This window comes from Saccoglossus kowalevskii, chromosome 10 (genome assembly GCF_978046115.1).
Source record: "Saccoglossus kowalevskii chromosome 10, keSacKowa6.1, whole genome shotgun sequence".
Taxonomy (NCBI): Eukaryota; Metazoa; Hemichordata; class Enteropneusta; family Harrimaniidae; genus Saccoglossus; species Saccoglossus kowalevskii.
This window is the reverse complement of record NC_140650.1, coordinates 7,930,810-7,950,840: the sequence shown is the minus strand read 5'-3', so window position 1 is coordinate 7,950,840 and position 20,031 is coordinate 7,930,810. Positions and strand designations below refer to the sequence as shown.

Sequence of the window (20,031 nt, the reverse complement as noted above, 5' to 3'; positions counted from 1 at the left end):
TACGGTTTTAGAATTACTAGTATAATAACGGGAAAGATGTATTATTTCAATGCGTAAAATTGGGTCATTTTGTCATGGTGATGGCGTAGAACTAGTTCAGTTGTAAAATAAAAATAAACGAAAGTAGACATAGGATATTTAGTTTAGTAAATTATGTAACACATAACGACGAAACTTAGGATAAACACGTTCTATACTCACTGCGCTGTGACGACCCCACACCTCACAATCATATAATAGGATGGTTAAGATTTTGATATCAAATAGCATTATCATATATCTCATAAACTAGCTAAACCTCCTTTCATAGAATATAAAATTTGTTTGCTTGTTCCGAAATTACATTCTGCGCCTTGAACCACACACAGACTGGTGGTAAAAACAACACCTAATATTCATATATCTATAACACTGGCTTGATACGTGTTCCTGTTAGCATTCAGGAATCGCAGTTATTAAGTGGACCACCCTATCTAAAAAACATATTTTCACTTATGGCAAGTTTTATGTGTAATTTTTATTTCATATATCATATAATCTATTCAACGAGAGCGGTGCAGATCAACTTGTTAGACGCTAAATATCGCTAAGTCGTATGCAAATAAACGGTGATAAGTTGTGGTAACTCAATTCAGTTTCATTTTTAAAGCAATTCCAATGTTGTAATCTGGATTGCACAGCCACAAATATACAAAAATACAATGATGAGCACATACACTTTGTCATGAATGTCCCTGTTAAAGGTAACTGTGTCGATGCCGGTCATTAACCTGTGTAACACGTAGGAAATTGTCAAGATATCGCTGTAATTACTTTTCGAACAAGTGTTTGCCTTTTATGAATGTCATGTGGTTGGGATGAAGCATTGTAAACTGCAGGCAACGCTCTTGCCTCGGAACTATACTTACTGACCAAACAACACTGCTCGAAGTGACTTGTAGTAAACAACGCCCCCCCCCCCACACACACACATCACTTTACTTTCTAGATAACATACATTTTTGCCTTGCTAACCAATGCATACAATTATTTAATTTCAATACACGAATAACCATGCAAAACACACGTAGTTATGGAGATGGATAAACAGTATGATACATGCTGATTATAATCGATTTTTCTAACCCAATAAAACAGTAGTGTTTTCAACATAAAATTTCTCTTAGACTAGAACAATAATAATGACCCATTGTCATATTACCAGCATCGCTAAACTAACAATACCACATCATTATATCACCATTAAAACAATAATATAAAACTACCATAATAATAATAACAACAAACATATTGTTATGCAGAAGTCCAACCGTTATAACATTAAAATAACAGTTATATAATATTTGGAATGCCGCCATGATAAGTCACTCAACCCTAATAATGAGGTAAAAATTGCTTTTCAGGCAGCTAGTTTAGGAATTTCAGAAGAGACCGGAATTTCCGTCAGCTGACTCCTTCTGTTTTCTGCGATTCGCTATTGAAAAATATACTCCCGAACATTTTCTATACGATTCGTCAGCGCTTCGAAATTAGATGTGGTGCATTGGTCACATTTCAATGAGTAAATTTGGGTCTCAGTAGATCGTCCAAATCGCGCGGTTTCGTGACCTCGATATGAACAATACTCCCCCACGAGCCCGTGCGGGATTCTATCGCAAAGTCGCGTATTTTACCACGGTAAAATGCATAGATCTTATTCTTAGGCTTTTGGTGGCATTTCCACAGTTCTCATAATCTACAGTTGGTCGGACTACTTATATAGACTATCAATTGATCCAGTTACCATGCGTATTTGACGCAGACACCGCAATGTTCACATTATACTGACAGCATATCTATTGCAACGTACATACGAATATAACTGCGCGTACGTATTTCATCTGTGTTTCTGAGTGAATATGGGGAAACAAATCGGTAGTTTGAATTATCTGATTAGTTGGATATTTAACCCTTATGTATCAGAATGTGAAATGGTAACTCAATCTGTAACTCGGAAATTTTTGTCCGTGATGCAGCTATAACGAGCAATTTGGCTGGACAATGCATTGTGGAAAATATCTCTAGTATTACCATAGAGGGCGCACTCAGCATCTGCCGGGGTGTAGTATCGAGGCAGCGGATTTGGTTCAGTGGTAAGAGTCAGAATCCGATCCTAGTGAAGAAATTATGGATTTGAAAATCCGGAAAGTCTACATTTACACAGCACTGTTTACATTATTTATGAACTGAAATGGACTAAAAGCTAGTGCCTGACATCGGATTCCAGATAACAATGACCAGCGTGGTTGTTGCATCCACCGTTGTGTGAGCTTACCAGTTTGTTACTTAGCAACATGGTATGTGTTACATATTTGTTGTTACGTCATCTCAACAAATACGTATAAAGGTCAAACACAGAATTCATGGCACGACATTTCACTTGACAAATTAAGTTAGGCTCGAAATCTTGACTATTTAGTGTATATGAAGTCCAGCAAAGGAGTTTGATTGTTCGAGAAGCCTCAGCTGTGTTTAAAGCAAGGGTCCTAAAAAGTTGTTAACATGTTTATGCTTCAATATACTTTAATAATGGGGGTTTTAATCGACATTTCCACCTCATTATTATGTTTGGGTGAATGCATTGTTAAGTTGCCAGGACAACTCTCACGGTGATAATGCATTGTTGTATTGTCATTTTTGTTGTCGTCAATCATCATCTGTAAATCCCAGGTGCGTTGAGAAGAATTATCAATGATCCAACAACATTCACGAGAAAAAATATTATGAGGCAAATTCTGTCCACAACAGTAGCCAGCTGCTTCCATTCGTCTTCTAACTGTAAATGAAATTATATAAATCTATATGAATTTCATTAATTTCAAAATACACGTACATTATTCTTAATGATATGTCTCAAATATGTCCCACTGCATTCGGTAGTTTCGACAACTTGTGTGTGCGTGACAGTGGCAATGAATCTGTTTGCGCCCTCAATGTTTTGCTCAAAATATATGTTAAACGTTTGTTTAGTTTAACACTCTTAAGAAAGAATGACATGTCGTGTCGATTGATTGATTGATTGATTGACTGATTGATTGATTACCTCTTCTTCTATATATTTCCTGTGCATCCGTTTAGAGACGTATTCGATAAAAGCCACGACCTTTTTTTGAAACGAGTTGAAACTACTCTCATCTTCACCGTATTTGAATACCGTGCTACCAAGCATCGCCTTCGGAACTGTCAGTCCGCAATTTTCATTTTGTTTTTTCTCAGCCTGAGTAAAGGTAGTTTCATGGCCGTTGTCCAATGAAACTATTTCCAGTTTCTCGTCGATCGACGGATCAACGGAGTTTTTTCGCGGAACCATTGGCACCCTGTCACCCAGTCCTATGTACTTTGGTAGGAAACAAAGGAAATATGTGCGAATCCAGCGTGGCATGTTGTAAAACTTACATGAACGGTGGTTGAAATGCAATACAATTACTGACATAAATATTGAGAATGCGTTCGTTGTCATGATAAATAACAGATAGTTTCCGATCAATGGAGAAGAGTCTGCGCTTGGCGGCATTATATCGGCCACTAGAAGGCTAAACACTGAAAGTGCAATAAGAACGGATATGCTGAGTGTCATCTTCTCTCCGCTGTCGGGTGGCAGGTAGAACACGGCGAGGGTAAGCACTGACATTGCGATGCACGGAAACAGGATATTTAAAATATAATATCGAGGACGTCTTCGTAGGACAAGTGTGTACTCCACTGTGCTATACGCCTCATCTGGACAACATTCGTCGACATCCGCTATCAACACCACACTGGAATTGAAAAATACCCACTCCACATTTTCGATGTAGTTTTCTTTGGGTACATAGTCATTAATTGGTTTCATTATTACTTCAAATGCCGTGAATTCCCAAGGTCCGAATGACAATATACAAAACTGTTCGTCAAATGGAAAATATTTCACGTCAAGCGAGCACGGACTTTGAACTTTTCCTGGCGGAGTGACCCAGATCTGACCGTCCTCGTAAAGAGTAACATATTTCCATGTTGGAAGTAGATAATCACCATCGGCACTGCAAATGACACAAACATTAACATACTATTATAACTTTTCATGCATTAACATTATAACTCTTGTAGCGCCTCTATTGCAACAGAGAGATATCAATGATGTATCACAACATATTGCGATTTGCGTAATATCGCGGAGATATAAATGATGTACATGCAAAGTATTGTTATTTGCGTAGATATCAATGATTTACCCGAAACATATTGCGATTTACGTAATATCGCGGAGATATAAATGATGTACATGCAAAGTATTGTTATTTGCGTAGATATCAATGATTTACCCGAAACATATTGCCGTTTACGTAATATCGCAGAGATATCAAAGATGTACCTACAACATATTGCGATTTGCGTAATATCGTGAAGATATCAACGATGCGCCAGTAACCTATTGCGATTCACGTAAGGCCGTGGAGATATGAAAGATGTACCAGCAACATATTGCGATACACAAAATATCGCGGAGATATCAATGTCTACATACACGTTGGTGGAACCACTTCCAAATAAATGTATTGTATTGCAGATAGTGTATAATTGCGAACTACATACCTATTATCAAGTACAAGGTCTGGATACCAAACCCATTCAAATGGCACGATGACACTCTCAATACCCCCGTAATCTGACGAATTCCACTGTAAACGATAGTCTGCCCAATACTGAAACCGACATACAATTAGTTTAAGTATATTACTAAAGACATTGACAAAGAAAAGGGCAAAGAGCTCAATTTACTGGACTGAAAGTCTCCAGACCAATTCGAGTCACCAGTTACAGAATATTATTTGCTGACATATCGGATACACCAGTGGGCCTACTAGTGGGTAGTTCACAAGAAAACACGAAGTCAGTTAGTATAACAACGGTTACCAGAAGGACCATAGTATAACATTAAACTTTTCAGTAATGAAGCTTAGAAGATCGTACCTGATCCATCCATATGCCTGTAGTGATAATCTGGTTCTTCTCGTCCTGTGTTGTAAATAACATGATTTTAATATTCAAATTATTTAATTACGAAGGCCATAGGTATACATCATCAAATTATCTTTCCCAGCTAATTCCTTGACATGAAACCAGCTTAAATTTGCTTGTGTCATGCCGCGACCGTTGCTGAATATTTGCGTTCCAAGCCAAGCTTTCACATTGACAGAACAAAAATCAGCAATGGCCTCAGCATGATAAAAGCGAATTACAAGAAGTTGATGTACAAGCCGTACCTTTTAATAACCAGAAACATATTTTGTTGCTAAAGTTGCGTTTGGGTGTGCTCATTGATTTTGGCTAAGCTGGGTGTGTTTATTAATGCGTACCTTGTATACATTCATTATGTAGCGTGGTATAGGAAACGTTACTACAAGTCACGTGATTTATACACAGTATGACGTGCATGAGTTACAATGTATACTTACTACATCGAGTAATTGTGTAACTGCTAGACCAAAATTCATCACTACGGTTTCGTTTGGGTTCTCCACAGGACGGACATACTTTTTGTAATTTGTGAATAGGTGGTTCTGTAGCGACTCTTCATAAAACGAAGCAGTGACGCCTGGAATTGTACAACGGTAGAAAAAGCACACGAATTGGTTAGAAATGAGAAAACTATATGCGTTTATTGGATTGGAATGTAAAGTTAAGAAAAACATAAAGCTAGTTAAATTATTGATGTCCGCAAGTAATAACATATACATCGATGAATATCTGTTTAATTCGTTTAAAAGATTCCTCTAAATAGTAAATAGCGCCCTCACACAACAATATTTAGAATGAGTGGTTGGTCAAAAGTTTGATGAGTCAGGTGCATCTATTGGCTAAGCTTGTTGTACATAGATGCAAATGAGTATAGGAACCATTAATGCTGTAGGGTGTACTGGGAGGGGTGGAGGATTTCATGTTTGTAATGACTGGTTGTAATGCGGTATCTCGTTGTTTTCAAGATGCAGCCTGATATTTGTTGCTTTCTTGGTTGTTCAATTGTGGCTAAAATTTGTGTGGTGGGTGGAAGATGTGTTTATTGTTTGTGAAGTCATTGTTTAGACACCCTGCAGCTTGAAATGGTATGGTCCAAATCCAAATTCGATATGGTGGTGTTGAATATCTGTGCGATATGGCAGTGTCGTCTAAAAACCACGCATCAAAATGATTTATGTTTATTTATTTACTGTTATTTACTAGTAATTGAATATGATGTCGGGAATAAATGGTTTTCTGAACAAGCTTTATTAATTATTGCTGGCAATATTCCAGTATGAATTGGGAGCAAACTGTGACACCAAATCTAGTCGTTGTATTGTTATGCTTCTAAAATATTTTTTTTTTAAATAAAATAAATTAAATAGAAATATTATGTGTATTTTTGTATGTGGAAACATGGCTTGCCCACTAAAAAATATAAAGAAGTGTGGTCTGCAGTTCTTTTTTTTTAATTTTTTTTATTTGTGTGAAAAAACTGGAGTGTAAACAATAAAACACTCACAGTGCAAGGCTAGTTCACCAACATGTCTATTCTCTTGCTTGAGTGTGAAAGTACATGGTTTAGTGACTACCTCTTATATTTTTTAATTTTAGAATTTTTTTTTATTTGGGAAGGTTCTTCTATAAAAAATAGAACAGATATATATCTATCAAATCCAGTGTTGCTAGGTGTACTACATGGACGTTTTGATTTGAACTGATGATGACAAAGATTACATATTGAATTCCTTCATGTCTACGAAACATGTGTGCATCGCTACCTTTCTGTAACGCTGTATTGTATCAAATACAATATTTATCTACGTATCGCTTCATATGCTACTTTCCACCAAACAACAAAACAGTCTATCCAACAATAATATTAATTCCAAATATTGAAACTTATTACGTCACTCAGCATGGTACCATTAAGTAGTGACTGTCAACCATTGTACTAACAATACTTTGTTCCATTTATTTACTGTATCGATTTGACGCATGGTGTCATTGTCAATTGGGAACACAGAACTCGTTTAAGCTGCAAAGTGGATTTGTGTTTGAAATCGGTGATCTTATTCAGAAGGAATAAAAACTGTCAAACCAGACCCTGCGAAAACTTAGTTATTTTAACTCTTATTATTTTAACATTGCCTTGTCCCCATTGCTCTAAGAATGGTATTTATTTTCTGATATACTAGAAAACAGAAGAATTTTCGTCCAGCTAATTTACTACGAACATGGAGCTAAAATCTATTTTTCAGCTCCATGCTAGTTTCTTTGTCCTCGTTTAAAAGCACGCGGGCTGATTTACAGAACTACTTTGTTCTCTATTGGTCCAAGTGGAGAGTACAACTTTTCGAACAGCAACACTCTAGATTCGATCTTACAATTCCCAGATCGACGAACCGTGTGAATGTCCACTCTACAACACACAGTCCTCGATGTGGCTGCAGCATAAACACCAAAAACATGCGATATAACTTCGTTAGGGATAGACCATTAGAAACCCTAGGGGCGATGGCAGAAAAAATATGCGAACTATTTTTTTCCTTCACTTAGTGTTGTGCTATTTTTCAGTGATGAATTCGCTGTTTTTTTTCTGTGGGGTAATATTTTTCCCTGGGTATTATGCGTGCAGAATGTTTTCATGGTTTTGATTTTTGCATTTTTTTTTAATTCTGCCCTTACCCACAGAGTGTCTCATGGTCCACTCCCTTAGAGTGCCTCTACCCAGCCGCTATCGTTATTAACGGTCTGTGTTGGGGCCTCGATCGAATAACAGTGATCGGCTCTGTGCGCCTCGCACTCTTACCTGATCTCGGTCCCAAAACAGTCTGTTAATTACGTTAGCGACCGAGTAGAAGTATTCTAACTATTAATAAATATACATTAGGACATTTATTTACAGGTCTTGTCCTGGTAAAACGATATGAGATAGTCGTCATTCTGTCTAAAATTCACGTTTGTTTATTTTTATATGATTTCTACCTTGTCGTTGAGTACATGTAATCGTATGAGCAGCAATTAAATGCCTTTTTCTACAAAATAAATAAAAAATACTTGTAAACTGTGTGTCAAGTTTACACGATAGCTGGTGGTGTGGTCAAGTTTCCGTATATTTGGTACGTTTCCAGGGGAACTGGTGTACTTCATATGTAACGGATCCTTAACATGTGCGAGGTATTATGTATTGACCTATCCAATATCAAGAGTACCGTGTGTGCCTTGACCATATTTACTGGAACACATACCATTGGAGAATTATTGTTAAATCTTGTGTTATAACAACATGTGGGTTGTAGGCAAATAAACTGTGTGTTATCGGGTAATGACGCTAAATGTTCCGTGCTTGTACAATCGTAGCACGCTGAATGAACACCGTACGGAATGAAATGGACAGTGATCACTGTGGTACGGCAGGGCCAGGGCCAGCTAAACTATTAACATTAAAAATAAATAATGAAACCTACGTTTCATCATAAGTGTTTTTTCCTGGCACGGTCAACAATCATATCATTTGATTGAATAAAACGAGTTGTTTAATGGTTTGAAAATAAATTACGTTAATTGTGGAATAATGTTACATTGTGCAATCGCAATAAATGTCATGTTAAATAATTATCTTGATAACGCATACATGTAGCAAATAATGTTAAACCTATGGCTGTAAAATGGAACTAAAAGTTAGTTCCACGTCTGTACATATATATTGCCAGTAGTTATAGTAGTTTTAGTACTCCGATACAAATACACTTACAACAATTATAGTTGAACTCGACTTAAAATCGTTGAAAACACAGAAACACGTCGTGATAACAGTTAAACAAAGCATATACGCTTACGTATTTAAGGTATAGATGCATGTTCTTGGGCACTCGGAGTGATATTTTTTTTTTTGTATTTTTTTACTAAGCCATTCTTGACTAGAGACTGTTCAAATATTGCAGCTCAATCATTAGTGGAAAAAATGAGTTTTAAATACAGAAAACGGGCACAAACAATCCCCTTTTGGAATACATAGCAAGAATTATTACATTATACATAAATATTGAATAGACAAACAAATAATTATACGGAATCTCCATATTATGCACTGTGTATAATTGTTTAGAGACTGTGCTGACGTCATTCAAAACTTCTCAGCTTTCATTGTCGTGAAATAAAAAAAAATACTTCTTCTCGTTGTCATAAGAAGACAGATCGATAAATCAAAAGATTGGTTAACAAGTGTACGGAGTGCTCTTTCCTGTAGAGTAAGCTCCGACTTATTAATAGCGTGATGCACATACACTTCTGAACAATCAAAACATTTTAAATGTCATTAACCCTAAAAACAACGCTCTCAATCATGTACGAACATTTAATTTGAGTTTTGTTTATAGTAACGTATCCGTTACGCTAGATATATAGTATTGTTATCTGTAATTATGTTTGGTTCGTACCGATATTACAATTCCAGACACGATGGTTAGTCTGACTAGTATAAAAATCGTATTAGTACGTTAAATAACATATTTGTGTGTCTAAGCATGCCATTAAGTTTGACATTTGTTCCTTCCTCGTTCGTAACACATTCTTCTAGAAATCCATCACACAACGATTCAAAAGTTTTATTTGGAATACGTGGAAGTCTTGAAAACATTTAGTTTATTTGGAACAAATTCAAGCATAACACTTGAACAAAACTACAAATAACCGAATATACTAGTAGTAAGCTTACTTTTAGACTTTGAGGGGGGTCTTCTCCCGGCGGCTTGTGAAATGTACTTCAAACGGTACAACAACAAATGAAAACGTCAAAATGAAAAGGACGCAGACGCAGACGAATTAAACAAAATAAACAGCGTTCCTCTCATATAAGACATCATCAAACTGAGATCGTGTTGAAATGCGATGAGCGTGAAAGAAAATGTGAACCGCTACTGCGTGTTTTTGAAATAACATGAGTATGTATATTAACAAAATCTGGCTATTTTATTTATCGTGATATTATTGTATATATCCATGTATTCTCATGAGTGGACCTTGTTCATGTCTCAGAGAGAACAAATAAATAATACCCAAGTAGTCAGTGTAGTATGAATGTCTATAATTATATGCTGTATAATAACCGGAATAAAGTTTAATTTAAATGCTGATGTTTGTGAATAGGTGGTGTGTAAAGATTATCCCGGCGATTGACTTACATTTGTACTGCTTACCCAACTTTGCTAGTGTGCAGCCGATAACAATATATATTACTGCATATATATATGTATGTGCGCCCGGACGATCATTAACGATCATTAACGCGTAACACTGTCCAGGCATTGACTAATCAATCACATACTACAACATTAACGTTTAGAAAAGTCAAACCAAACTGGCGATCGCCAGAACAATTGCGTAGCAACGGTTCGTCAATTAGGAACAAGGTAGATGTTTGACCCAGGTATCGAATTTGCGAGAAAATAAAAGCGCGCACCATTGCTAAAACCACGTTTTCTACATGCGATATGTTATGTTCGTGTTTGTTTGGTTTTATCAGTACCCAAGTTTATAATTTCATTGTTTGTTTGTTTACTTTACGAAATATTATATTCTGTGCCATATTGTGTGTGTGTTGCTTCAGAAACCTTACTGTAGCTAGCAGTGCAGCAACTAATGCTTTATACAATTAGAATGTCAATGCACGACACAATATATGTTCGCGTGACAGTCACTTTTGTGTTTCTGTATAATCTATAATCATCAGGTTAATTTCGCAATTGTACATGTAGATTCGACGACGTGAAAGACCAGTATCCCATTACATTGCTTTGCACGTGATGTGTTCTGATCTCCACAAACGTTCTATTCAACCCCCACGTCGACTACCTCCGGTTTGTTTTTCTACAACATGTCGTCATTATGATTAATGTTTAGATTAGCGAAGATTATGTTTATCATATTGGCCGATGGATTGGTTACAAAACAAATCAAAATCGTGGCAAATACCAATCAACTAATCGATGTGAATAAATTAACAGTGAAATGGTCAGTGGCGGTAGTTATACCAGTTGTATATACAAGTACCAGTACCCATGCAATTTGACTTTGGCTCAGTTCTATTTCATGTACACGTTAACACAGATGTGTTCTGCAGGAACATTCACCCGACATGTAATGGATACAGTACGGATTGATCACCATTATTAGAAAAAACTTTAATCGAAAATAGTTACACGTTCAGTTCCATTGTAAAATACCCGTTTTCGTATGACTACATTGGAACGCTTAAAAATTCAGACAAACATAACACAGTTAGCGAGATGTTGATGAGAGGGAGAACATTGCTTAGGTATATTGACATCCTGGTCTGTAGTACCAAGAATAACAGAAACAAACAAACTCGTATATTGTAACGTAAGGGCAGATATTCCTTGTAAATCATCTATTGCACAGGAAGTTAACACGACTGTGTCACTGGTCGTTCAACTGCGATGATTCTCATATCTATATTGTTTATAAAGGTCGAGGGTTGATTTCATTTTTCTTAGTTATTTCGAAAGCATTTAATTCGGTCAATCACTCACTGTTAATTCATAAACTTAATTCATGAATGATGGTATAGATTGTAATTTATAGTATATGTATATTTGCAAGGGTCGTTTGGACGTCATTGGGGAAGGATACATCAGGTGGCTGCCAAAGGACCATTTTAGGACTAACACTACGATAAAGACTTTCCGTTTTCGACATTGTTAAATTCTTTCGTGTTTTTTTGGGGGGGCATGAAAACAATTGATTTTGACAGGAAAATCCAGGAATATATTAAGAATAATTCATGTATGTAATTCATGTAAATATAATTTTGATAATTACTGATTACACAAGTATGTTTCAGGGAAAAAAAGATATTTTGTATATACATGTACTTTATATTTTTACATTTTATTTGTCTTGAGTTATGACTGAAACAAGCTCAATCAAATTACAAAAATATATACGTAACAATTCATGTATATACAAGACCTTTTTAGGAATATGATTGATTTCACTCGGTAAAAATATTGTTACAGTATTTTTTTGCGTGTCGAAAACGAAAAGACGTTATCGTAGTGTTAGTCGCTTTTTGTAAAAAAAATAATTATTCACTGGGTTTTAATTTTGCTTATTTCGCTAACTGGAAAATGCGCTAAATTAAAACCCAGTGAATATGTAAAATTGAGCAAAGAACACATTATCTAAATGATAAAACCGTTAATTTAAAACCTAATGAATATGCCTGAAATGATAAATCAGAGAAATTTAAACCAAGTGAAAATTAGTCGGAATGTCTGAACTACTCACACCTGTATTTGTCAAACTGATTCGAAATTATTTATACCAAGCATTGATCGGCATATCGAGTTAAGCTGCAACGTGAAAAAAAAAGAATTTGGCTCTAAATAAAAAGTGTACGTGTTTTGTCATTAAACAGAGTGCACGTTCCTGTAGTCCCCACAAGATATTTGAGATACAAGTGTGATATTATGTAAATTGCTCTAACACTTTGTAACTTGTCGTGGTACGATGTGGGAACCGTTGAACTCATACTCTCGGTACATGCTTTATTTAAAATGTTATATAGTTGATAATCTCTAGTATTATTTCGGCCGTACTGCATTTGTTAGGAAGATTGCATTGGGCCGCACATTCTACTGTGTGTCACTGTAGCTCAAACTAGTTAAATACCATATGGTTTTCTAAAACACATTTGATATAGGGGTTAGTTGGTGCAATAAATGGGCTGTGGGTAGAGATTGACGGGGACTTGTTGTGCCCCTTCCTTTCTCTGTCACAATGTCGTGTCAAATGTTATTAGTAATCATCGTATTACTTAAATATACATTACTACTGAATCAATTCTGCGATGATATATACTCCCAGCTGGTGGTTTACATTTTAATGATGATTGGTTTTCAGGAAATCCTGCTCAACCCCGGAGAGGTTACTTCTCCGATATCGCGGACTCAAAACATGTTATAGAGTCATCACATTCATACTACACTCGTCTATATACGAGTATCTAACACTTTGGTTTTAATAATAAAGCTGAGTTCAAACTACTACACGACAATACCCTGTGAAATTGAGGTGATTAGCCTAAATTATCCAGGGGGAAGTCATGTCACCGAGAAGTAAAGATATATCATATGTTATAATAACAGCAGGTTATACCAATAATATTTAATAAATATACCAAAATAACAATAAAAAATAAAATAAATTATCGAATCGAAGTGAATTTACATGTATTTTCAGAATATATTGGATAACAATACAAAGTTGATACGGTGAATGACAAAATATAATAGGATTAAAATACATACAGAATACAATGCAGACATACGGGCTAAAAAGTTCGTAATATCACGAAAAATTAAATATCCATATAACTAAATGTTATTGCACATGATATTAACAACAATATATTCAAAACAAAATTCACTTGTAAATCTAAGTTCCTAGTACCATTATGGACATAGCTTAGGTGTTCGCAGCTCTATGTTAAACATATCCCGATTTCACTATTTGCATAATAAAACACTGCTCACATTACGTGTAGGTTGTTTAGATGTAGCATGTATGACAATAGGAACGTTCTGAACTTTATTTCGTCTGTATCAAACGTTAGAAAAATTGGGTAATGTATCTGGTGATGAAGACGGAAGCGCAAATAGTCTATAAATGTATCATTTATCACTAACAACTTCTAGTAAGATTAATATAAGCTATGACAGGAGCGCAATGTAACATGAGTACATTAGATATGAAAAAATACAACATGATGGATTAAGTGGGGGTACGAGACGAATACCAGTTTCCACGTAGCTCGAAACCCAACGACGTTTCGGGTCATGAGTTTTGATAAAACAATTCAATTGATCCGTTTCAACAACATATCGATAGAAAAGTTTGATAAGTTCCACATGTGCACTAAATCGTGCGTAACTTGTTTACCGGCGATTAAAAATGTTGCATGAGTACTGAGTGGAATTGGGTGTGCACTATTTTGCTCACCAAATTAGAAAAAAAATCTTTGTCGTAAACAATGAGTACAATCTTGTCTTGAATTAGATTAAAGATTGCCGATTTCAAATAATATTAATAGCGGCATATGTATTTCAATATCACGTTTTTTTCGAATTTGCTCACTTTAAATTTGATTATTATATACTAGGTGACATTACTACTCTATTTATTTCATGATTTGGGTCTTATCTGTTTCAATGAGGAATTTTGCTCACATTTTACGATACGGATTTCTCGTCCGACTTTCTTAAAATTGTGCTCATCAATCATCCATTCCCCTCCGACTTAATAGTGTACAGAATTCAAAGGGTCATTATGAGGTGCTTACATAAGCGTCATTTCATACTTACTGACATGTTACAACATGTTGTGTTCTACCGAAACAACTTTAGATTTTGTGCAGATTATAATATTTTAGTAATGTAATGACGTAAATATACGTTACATACCAGGGCAATACAAATCGAATCAACGGTTTGACATCAATGGCTGGCATTGCGGGAAAAGCGTTGCATACACCGTGACTTTTTCGAACAACTGAAAAGTTTGTTTTACAACTAAAAAGTAGTATTGCGGACTACTCATTTCCTGAAAATCGACCCTCTTACCGGAAACTAAGCCATCATTATCTGTGAATGTAATGACAAATACGTCATATAAAAGAACTACAAATCTGTCAAGTTTCATAATTTGATTCGCTATTGGATAGCCAAACAAACCATAGTGAATCTTCTTCGGCGCATTGTTAGCGACTGTGATGGTGTCTAGTGGTAGTAATTGAATAAAGTATCATGTAACTAACAATGTAATTCATCCACTCACTTGCTAGCTGAAAACATGGTAAATTATGATAAAATAAATTACGTCACTTGAATATTCAACTCATTTGTAATGACCTGTGACACGTTTTGTGTTGACGAGAGTAGTTGACATTTAAGTTGTCTTGCTGTGATGTAATGAGACGATTGTAAAGATGCCACAAACGTGACAAGTGGACCAGTATTGCGCATGATTATCTTTATATATCATTTATTGTGTTGCTATGACAACCACGCACCATTTTAGTGGCTTTTATAAAGATAAACTACTTGAATGTGTTCTAGAATGTAAATCTATTGTTTTATTAAGTCAAACCTTAGATATAGAATGGTTAAACTACATGTATATTCAGGTTCGTGTTCCTGGAATAAGAGCAGCAGTTGTGATGTGAGCAAACATCATAATATTATTAATCTATTGTATCCACAGTGAGATTATGGCATACACAATCATAACATGAAAATAATACAGAAACAACAATAAAACGAGGTTAAATAAATACAGTGATTTAATGACGAGTTATGTAAAAGCGATTTACATATATTGGTATAAATATATTTTAGGAAGCAGCTGTTAATTTTTGTTTTAGACAATTCTTTCCTATATTGAAACATCGATGGACGCATCTACTCCGCTCATTTGTTTATTTGTTTTCAAAATATTTATTAAATTATCACGATTAAAGTATATTGGTCGCCATAGTTATTTTTTCAAGCAATGGTCTACCTTTTACTAGCTCTTACACTGTAACAAGAAATGTTCTGCATCTGCAACTCCGCCATTATTACATGCAGAAAATTTCTATGTGCAGAAAGTTTGCACTTATGCTTAAATTATTCATTTATTCATTTATTTATTCAATTTCTAAATAGTTCTCAAAATCCATGTCCTTTTTTAAGTTCCTGTATGTGCGTAATTTATTTTATGAAGCCGTTCTTAACTGTCACCATCCAGTGTTTCTATAACACTGTTAGCGGAGAGATTCCAGATTTGTTATAATTTGGTAATTTACCGGTTCTTGTTATCGTTAGTGGGTGGATTTAGTAGTGTATTTAAGTATTGTGCCAGTTGATCAGTTATAGACTCAAGAATGGTCTAGTAAATCGACATTTGGCACAGAGTTTTCTGTCATCACTGATTGGTTGTCTCCATGAATTCAGTACATTACCATGGGAACTCGCAGGTGCAGACTGTCCCGTACTTAAGGCCCACCCACGGCCATCCAAACCGATTCACTAGTCTATTATTCGTAGTTTTTTTGAAATCATACGATCATAGATGACATCTAGTCTAACAGTCAGCTGGCGTACAAGTAATAATATAATAAATGCGAATAATCGATATTTTCTATATGGAAGCAGCCATCTTGAATACGGATTGAAACTAAAGAAAGAGTCATTTATTTAGTTTCAAGCCGTATTCAAGATGGCTGTCCCATTGATATAGTAAATATCGGTAGATTGGACTCATTTATTTGTATCACGTGTACGCCAGCTGACTGTGAATTATGGGTATCAATACATTTACTTTCAATCTATGTAGTTAATCTATGTGTATGTCTAGTTGTAATTGTTTGCAATATATATATATAGCTAGATAATTTAATGCATTCTGAGTTTGATAATAGTAGTAATAATTCAGTTTATTTTCGGCAGTTTCCCACTAGATGATTTTTCGATAGTTAAGTTTGTTTTAGTTAATCTACATGTGTTTAAATTTTTAAAATGTTGTTGTTGTTGTTGTTGTCGAAAACGAGGATTTGTGGATTGACTTCTGTGCATCCGTGTGTCCGTTCGGGCCTATATCTTAGACATGCCTGGACTTCATACATACATCATACACAATAATGTTATACATCTGTTACCGTAAGTTACAGCGTGCCGTAATTTTGCGGTATTTTACGGGGTATTTTCATTCTACCATATAAGGAAATGCGAATTCCAAATTTGGAATGATTACGCGCGTAAGCGTCCTCTAATAATACAAACAAATATGGCTCAGGCTGCCACCAAGGTTTGACCCGACTCCACACAAAGAAGTTCGCTGATTCGGTTCTTAACTTTTCGAATTTCGCAGAGGCGGTGGCACGACATTTTACATGAGGGGGAGTGATCTGCCAACCAACCTTGCACCGAAGGCGCTACCTTACTAGGGGGTCCGGGGGCGTGCCCCCTTTAAAGATCTAGACTTTCTGAAACGCTATTTCGCTATTTTGGGGGGCAAATTTCGGCATTCTTATGATGTATACTTGGAAGGAAAAGATGTATAATAATAAGATTATTACGAGATTGAGGTATCCTCGCAATAACCTCATAGTATACATATGCACATCAATTTGTTTCCTGATCTGATTCAAATGGTCGAATGGCGGCCAGTTTTGTGCTGAAAAATCATCAAAATCATGCATTTTTGGCATTTCGGAACCGGATCTCGATCGTTTATCGATTGATTTTGCTCAAACTTGGTACATCCATAAAATGGAGGAATGATTAAGCAAAGTGCTTACTTATTTGAAGGGAGTTAAGAAGAATTGTATTATTTAAAGTAACAATGTCACATTGAGATAGTCACGGTAGTGGCCTGGGATCAATAGATTACCTAAGGTTACAATGGCGGCTTATCATCATCACGAGCAATACTTATTGCCATGGTAATGCTAAACAACACATTGCAATTTCTTATCTGTGTGATGTTGCCGCTGGACACAGTACACATATTTAGAAGACTTTTCATGTGCTGACAATGTCTGGTGGCTATAACTTACATATTAACACGACTGCAAGTGGTTATCGACAGTCACTAAGTCACACGTGTGGACATTGAGTGAAACCAGAGAAAGATTTCGCATAGAAAGTGGAGGGTGGTTGTGGGCATAGACGACACAACAACGTGACGACCATGTTGGTATACAATTCCGGGATGTTTTGACCTTGAAATATAGAAGCACTGATGTTGTCTTTAAGAATGGCAAGGTGTTACCATTTTAACGATTAAATGGAATTATTTCAATTTAAAAAAAAAATACGTTGATACTTTTATCTTGTTTTCTTCAGTTTAATTATTAGTTTAAAATAAAATTCAGTTCGCAACTTGGTGATCAAAACGAATATTGTTCAGTTTCCTTATGGTAATCTATGTTTAATCTATTACCTGACTGATTTGAACGTCTCTTAGAGAAGAACGTAACACATTTGTGTGTGTAGTACGCTGTATATCCCAAAACGTACATCCCTACATACCGGAACACAGTAAAATATTTTAACGGCATAATATGATTAACGACGTATGATTAACATTTTGTTGTTTTTATTTTCCAGTTTTTCCCAACTAAGTTTAGGTAAATAAATTTCGGTAACTTGACATAATTCGTAGGGCTGGAGCGTGGCGAACAAAGCCGATTTCAAATTGCCAACTATACTGAGCTTACGTTTCAGGAGACAGTCCATTTACCTTCTTAAAACCGTCTTCAATTTAAATGGACGGATATTGCAGTCATTCGCACGTATTCATAAAACCCAATTTGCTACATATCCACACGTAGTATTACACCAATTATAATCACTGTGAATTTAATAGCTTATTATAACCGTTGAGGTTACCCCAAGTGGTCACTCTCGGCAAGTTTTAAAGTGCAACCATGTCTCACAGTGTGGTTCAGAATAAGTAGCATTGCGTGCCTTACTTTGAACTATGTGCATAAGGTGGGTGATCTAAGTTGACTTTTTCTGATATTCGACATTGATTTCACAATAAAGCTTGCCTTTCTTACAAGTACACCGTTAGCTGTGACATTCACTGCAAGTGATTCGTAAATTAAATCCTGCTCTTTTCATATCACGACTAATTTCCCTAAGAACGATAACGTAAAACTTGACAATTGGGTCGCGTAGAGTCCGGCATATTATTCACGACTGACAAAAGTAGATCACAAGGCGTCGTTATTTATCTGTTAACAGTGATGTCTTTGGATACAAGCACTGTAGTGATTTGCACTTATGTAGGTGAATCCTGTACTAATTAATAGTAAATTGTAATAGTATGATAGCCAATAATTAAACGATGTTTTCTAAATGTGTAGAGGGTGTGTTAACATATATGGTAGACGGAGTACATGTGCGGCATATCCAATGTCACTAACGATAATTCGGCACTCATTTTGTGTTTAATGAGGTCTGGGGTATTTCTTTAACGGATGTAATTAAATAAAATATATTTCAAATTTCTTCCTCTCGTGAACTCTGTGGCATAAATTGTCACCGAAAGCCGGCGTCTCTAACACGAAGATGTCGTAGCACACTCGGCGAGCACACTGTCTGTGATAATATATTTATGTCGAAAAAAGCAACATAAATGACGAGCGGGAATAAACAGATTGTGTTAAACGAGAGTGTGCGAAAGGTCGCCATGCATGCTAATATATTGTCACGTTTGTCGATTTAATGTCAACTCCAATAACAGTCACTGCACTCCTCGATTCCTCACTCCACCCAACTCCGCCAAGCTTCAGCGAAATGTACGGTTGTCGTATTGGACTGAGTGATGGCCCGTTCGACAGGACAACATACTCGTCCGGCTCGTATGACACGGGGCACTGACAGTATTATACGCATACAATATATTCTTAGGATGATGAAATAGACATCTCCACTGCAGTCATTAGATTAACTTCATATACGTTATCTTACCTTGTAATAGTAATAACACCAGTATACACTTGTAGTTTTCCATGGCGTGCCGTAGATCCACACCACCTGTAGTTATTGCCGTATTCACTTGTCATTAAAGCACTTACGTATCATTACAATGGGATGGCGGTGAAATGTTCCAGCTCCACCAATGTGGAAGAGCAAAGTGAAATATATACCAAACCTCACTTCGTGGTGGCGCTCAACTGTTTCCCTTGTTACTAAGCTGGCCTCGAGGTACACGTCGTTAAACACAACGTTCATAAAGGAAAGTGAAAACCAGTTTCCATCTTTGGATTACTATATCTAGTTGTGTCATTTTTTATACATATTATGCTATATTTCTCGATTTAACGCATAGGTACTATGCTGTGAACCGACCTATTATATTGAGTCCAACAAGTAAAAACAGGCAGCGATAAAGTTACGAGTACAATGTACTTTTCGATATAGTGTTGATTTCTTTTTAACA

The 20,031-nt window shown here is 35.9% G+C and overlaps 1 protein-coding gene across 1 annotated transcript; it reads right to left on the bottom strand.

Annotated features, from left to right (window-relative positions):
- Positions 1-998: 998 nt before the first annotated feature.
- Positions 999-19,610, bottom strand: LOC144360129 (neuronal acetylcholine receptor subunit beta-3-like). The gene is made up of 6 exons (XM_078013023.2): positions 19,560-19,610; positions 5,475-5,614; positions 4,990-5,034; positions 4,612-4,721; positions 3,083-4,058; positions 999-2,815 (listed from the first exon to the last, which is right to left on the bottom strand). Exons 1-6 carry the CDS (start codon positions 19,600-19,602, stop codon positions 2,693-2,695), a joined length of 1,437 nt encoding a protein of 478 aa, XP_077869149.2. The 5' UTR covers positions 19,603-19,610; the 3' UTR covers positions 999-2,692.
- Positions 19,611-20,031: the final 421 nt, after the last annotated feature.